This window comes from Aotus nancymaae, unplaced genomic scaffold (assembly GCF_030222135.1).
Source record: "Aotus nancymaae isolate 86718 unplaced genomic scaffold, 86718_ANA_hifiasm-v0.15.2.pri h1tg000041l, whole genome shotgun sequence".
NCBI lineage: Eukaryota > Metazoa > Chordata > Mammalia > Primates > Aotidae > Aotus > Aotus nancymaae.
This window is the reverse complement of record NW_026988455.1, coordinates 8,670,112-8,675,601: the sequence shown is the minus strand read 5'-3', so window position 1 is coordinate 8,675,601 and position 5,490 is coordinate 8,670,112. Positions and strand designations below refer to the sequence as shown.

At 44.1% G+C, this 5,490-nt stretch overlaps 1 protein-coding gene across 1 annotated transcript in view; it reads right to left on the bottom strand.

The window, feature by feature from the left end:
• The window catches only part of ANKDD1A (ankyrin repeat and death domain containing 1A), a 46,701-nt gene that overhangs the window by 6,407 nt on the left and 34,804 nt on the right, over positions 1–5,490 (bottom strand). The window contains exons 15-16 of the mRNA XM_064361420.1: positions 5,028–5,248; positions 1,798–1,840 (exon numbers count right to left, since the gene is read on the bottom strand). Of these exons, the coding sequence (XP_064217490.1) occupies positions 5,187–5,248 (62 nt within the window). The 3' untranslated portion in view covers positions 1,798–1,840; positions 5,028–5,186. The remainder of the gene's footprint in view (positions 1–1,797; positions 1,841–5,027; positions 5,249–5,490) is intronic.

Genomic DNA, 5,490 nt, shown 5'->3' with positions numbered 1-5,490 from the left:
CTGTAGGACAGTAAGAATACTAATTTTTATCATTCTGCATTTATTAACTGGAAATTACCAATTTAAAAAAACCAAAAACTTGCCCGCATCAACTGCTTGGTTTCTCTGAGATACAATTTAGACAGAAAAATAAGCATCAGTGCTTCTTTCCCTTTATGTGCCAGGTTTCAGAACACTGAGTTGGCCCTACCCTCTTAGACTTAACTTCATCCTCACTACAGCCCTGATTATCCTGACTTTCCAGGTGAGGACTTGGAGACTGGGAGAGGTCAGGAGACTTACTTGAGGTCAGGCAATAAGGGGTGGGGCTGGCATGCCCACTTGAGTCTGCCTATCCCTAAGGCCAGTGATTTTTCCACAAAGGAGCCACAGCATCTTCTCTATCTGTGGCTTAACAAGTGAGTTATGGAAACACTTGGTAAACCAGAAAGGCGAAGGTTTCACATTTTAACTAGTAGCATCTGAGGCTTCCTTGAGGCTGCTATAGTTTCACTGTGTGTCTTGACTTCACAACCAAACAGGAAGATGCTGTGCATCTTCACAGCCCCTGCCTCCTGGTGCAGGAATGAACTATGGGCCTGCCCTCCACTTTCTTGTCAAATTCTCCCTGTAGGAGCCTACACCCTCTAACAGCTTTACTCTCCAGCTCTGCACCCTCTAACAGCTTTAACTACTCCCCAGCTCTGCACCCTGATGACTGCAAGTTGTCATTGCCAGCCCTGATCAATTTTGAGTACTGGCCTTTAATGCATACTCAGGCCTACGAAAAAGCCATGCCCATGGTCCCACTGCCCAAACTGCCCTTCCTCTTCTAGCCCCATTGTCTTAGGTCCTAGGATCACTGTTTCTTGGCAGCTAGAAACACAGCCATCTTGGACTCTCCACTCCCACTCACTCCTCCACCCCCATGTCGCAGGCTGAAGTGGATGTGGAGATGAAACTTTGGGTGCAAGATGTTTATTAAGGATCAACATCTGTGGTCGGGTGTGGTGGCTCACACCTGTAATCCCAGCACTTTGGGACGCCAAGGTGGGTGGATCACCTGAAATTGGGAGGTCAAGACCAGCCCGGCCAACATGGAGAAAACTGGTCTGTACTAAAAATACAAAAAAAATTAGCCAGGCATGGTGGCACATGCCTGTGATCCCAGCTACTCAGGAGGCTGAAGCAGGAGAATGAAAAAGTAGGGAATAACTGTAAGTTAATATACATTGGAAAAATGATTTAAATATACGTTTTAAAAATAAGGAGAGTCACAATTAGCAAAGTAAAGTAGACTCTGAAAGGAGAGGCAGATGTGTTTTTCCAAAGAGGGAGTCTATTCTGTTCAGTTTCTACTTTATGAGACATCTAATTTTTGGTGATGGGGTGGGGACAATTTCCAGTGCATCTGCACCCCTCAGCTCAAGGCTCCCCCTCCTTCCACGCATCCTGTGCTCCAGCCATGCCACTCCCCAAGAGGGTCCCTCTCCACACCCCCGGGCCATTGCTCAGGCTGCGCTCTTGGCTTGGACCACCCTTTCCCCACTTCTGTCTCCTCTGTGAGCTTCCTCCCCATCCTTTCTTCCTTCCCCCAGGAAGAAGAAATCCCATAGTTGTTTGCACGCATCCATTACCACACGGACTGCACTAAATGACAGTTATTGGTGTGCAAGCCCCTCTCCCCTACTAGACCCTAAGCTTGGGGAAGAGGAGGGAACCGTGGACTCTCATCTCTGTACCCACTCCTGGCAGACCACCTGACACAAAATCACCGCCGGTGAAGTATTCACCAGTGAGTTGAGCCATTTTACTTACATAGCACCAATCCATGGCAGCTTGTCTGACTTGGAATTTCACCCTGTATTTTCCAAAGAAAAGAAATGAGTACTGGATTTGTGAGATCTAGTTCAACATTTCAATTTTATTGTATTTAAGAACTTCTTTGTCTCAGAAAAAAAATTACAAAATTCATTTTATAAAATTCATCCAGAGAAATGATTTCTGTCCCGTGTGGTATAAAATACCTTTCCCAAATGGAATAGATGAGTTTATTTAAAAGCCTCTTTTTTCTTTTATTTTTATAACTTTACTTTTAGCTTTTTAACAGACTTTCTACTTTAGAACAGTTTTAGGTTTAGAGAAAAATTCAGCAGATAGCACAGAGAGCTCCCATGTACTCTTCACCACACAGTTTCCCAATTATTAACATCTGGCGTGAGTGTGGTATATTTGATACAACTGATGAACCAATATTGACACATTCCTATTAACTGAAGTCTGTAGCTCATGTTAGGGCTCATGCTTTGTGCTGTACATGCTATGGGTTGTTTGTTTTTTGTTTTTCGAGACAGAGTCTTGCTCTGTCGCCCGTGCTGGATTGCAGTGGTGCAATCTCGTCTCACTGCCACCCCCCGCCTCCTAGCTTCAAGCGATTCTCTTGCTTCAGCCTCCCCTAGTAGCTAGGACTACAGATGTGCACCACCATGCCCAGATAATTTTTTGTATCTTAGTACAGATGGGGTTTCACCATATTGGCCAGGCTGGTCTCGAACTCCTGACCTTGTGATCCGCCCACCTCAGCCTCCCAAAGAACTGGGATTACAGGCGTGAGCCACCGCACCTAGCCACATGCTGTAGGTTTTGACCAGTGTCATGTATCCACCATTACAGTGTCACACAGAACAGTTTCACAGCCCTAACATCTCCTGCACTCCACCTCCTCATCCCTCCCTCCCTCTCACTGTCCCTGCAGCACCTGGCAATCACTGATCTTTTCACTGTCTTTGTAGTTTTGCCTGTTCCAGAATGTCACATCCTTCCAGTTTTCAGTAAGTAACACTCTTACACATTTCAAAAGTTAAAACAGTATGAAAAGGTACCACTGAGAACTCTTTCCCACCCTGTCCCACTCCTCCTGTTCCCCATTATCCTACTACCCCAGGAAAACCACTTGTATTAGCCTTTGTCTAGCTTTTATTTATGTTTTATTTATGCAAATATATTTTCATATTTCCTTACATAATTAACAGAATATTATTAGTAGTATACTATATGCACTGATCTGTATCTTTTTTTCTTTTTGAAATGGAGTCTCACTCTGTCACCCAAGCTGGAGTGCAGTGGTGCCATCTCGGCTCACTGCAACCTCCGCCTCCCAGGTTGGAGCAATTCTCCTGCCTGTCTCCCAAGTAGCTGGGACTACAGGCACCCACCACCATGCCCAGCTAATTTTTTGTATTTTTTTTTTAAGACAGAGTTTTGCTCTTGTTGCCCAGGCTGGAGTGCAATGGCATGATCTCAGCTCACCGCAACCTCCGCCTCCCAAGTTCAAGCTATTCTCCTAGCTCAGCCTCCCAAGTAGCTGGGATTACAGGCATGTGCCACCTCGCCTGGCTAATGTGTTTTTAGTAGAGATGGGGTTTCTCCATGTTGGTCAGGCTAGTCTCAAACTCCCGACCTCAGGTGATCCACCCACTTTGGCCTTCCAAAATGCTGGGATTACAGGCGTGAGCCACCATGCCTGGCCAATTTTTTGTATCTTTATTAGAGAGGGGTTTCACCATGTTAGCCAGGATGGTCTCGATCTCCTGACCTTGTGATCTGCCCACCTCAGCCTCCCAAAGTGCTGGGATTACAGGTGTGAGCCACCACGCCCAGCCTCTGTATCTTCTTTTTTTTTTTTTTAATTGTAATTATTCTTTTAATAAAATTCTTCACTGAGAGCAGGGAGGTCACTTTACTTTTCCAGAAGTCACACAATACATGGTAGTATCAAAGAAATATCTGCTGAGAGAAATACTATTTGGGGAAATAGTTAATAATTTTACAATACGCAGTAGAAGCAGACACATGAACAACTACAATGTGGGATACAAGTTTTGTCAGATAATCAGGAGAAAAAAGAATAAAAATTGCACTGGCAAATGGTTGTCCAAATTTTCCAAGTCAGATTTTATACTGCTGTGAAGAAAAGTATGAATATGAGACTCTCAGTAAACATTTGTGCATCCGTGAACATTGAATTATTTAGGTTTAAAGATAAAATTTTGGAAAACTAAAAATAATTTTTGTAATTTCAAAGTAAAATAATCTTTACTTTGAGAAAACACGTTGTAACTGTGATAAACCATAGCATTTATTCATATGTATAAGGTAAAAACACAGACATCATTCTCTTGTTACTTAAGGTGGGAGGAGGAATAATTGTGAAATTATGTTTCAATTTTCCAGCCTGGCCAACATGACAAAACCCTGTCTCTAATACAAATACAAAAATTAGCCAGGTGTGATGGCGTGCGCCTGTAATCCCAGCTACTCAGGAGGCTGAGGCACAAGAATTACTTGAACCTGGGAGGCGGAGGTTGAAGTGAGCTAAGATCTCGCCACTGTACTCCAGCCTGTGTGAGACAGCAAGACTTGGTCTCGAAAAACAAAACAAAACAATTTTCATCCTTAAAGTGTAGCTCAGAAAGATTTAGAGTAACAGCATATATTTTGCTCACAGCATATATGTTAGGAAGCAAAAGATGCTAATTAAATATAAATTAGTGGTAGATAAAGTTGTCTATTTTTTTCCCCTATCATGTCTCATAAGGTAATAGATCACAAATATGTTTTAGAATTTTTCTTAAGTTTTAAGAATCCAAAAGATGGCCAAGTGCAGTGGCTCACGCCTGTAATCCCAGCACTTTGGGAGGCTGAGGTGGGTGGATCACCTGAGGTCAGGAGTTCCAGACCAGCCTGGCCAACATGGTGAAACCCTCTCTCTACTGAAAATACAAAATTAGCCAGGCATGGTAGCGCATGCCTTTAATCCCAGCTACTCGGGAGACTGAGGCAGGAGGATCGCCTGAGCCCAGGAGGCAGAAGTTGCAATGAGCCGAGATTACACCACTGCACTCCAGCCTGGCGACAGAGTGAGATTCCTTCTCAAAAAAAAAAGTGAGCCAAGAGCTCCAAAGGACCATACCTGTGTGACAGGATTACCCACAAAACCTGAAACAGCCCCTGGACCCATCCTCATGAAAAATATTACTATACAAAACCTTTGCCTGCTGGGCTCTGCGTGACCGTGCATTTCAGTAGAATCAGTTGGAGGTCTGTTAACAGCGATTTTTTTTTAAAGCTCTTAAATGGTGGTCATCTTCTGTTCACATGGCTCCACACTCTGAGGTCCCACATCCCTGAAGGTCCAGCCCCTCTGGTTACATGGCTGTGCACCTCTTGGGGGCACTCGGGGCCGCGTTTACTTTCTTCCTGATGTTTTCTGTTAAAAACAAGAATCTTATTGCCTCTGTCACCTAAGCTCTGCCTCACAGGGCTGGTTTTATGTTTTAATTGCCTGCTAGAGTTTGTGTTAAAAGAAGATGCAACAACTATATTTAAGAACATTTTGGGAAAAGAAAGGTAGCGTCCCTAATCCCTCTACCCTGAAATGACTCTTAGCTTTTCCACCTTGCCTATAGCAGTTACGGGGTGGCGGGCGGGGAGGGGGTGGTTCCTTTTTTC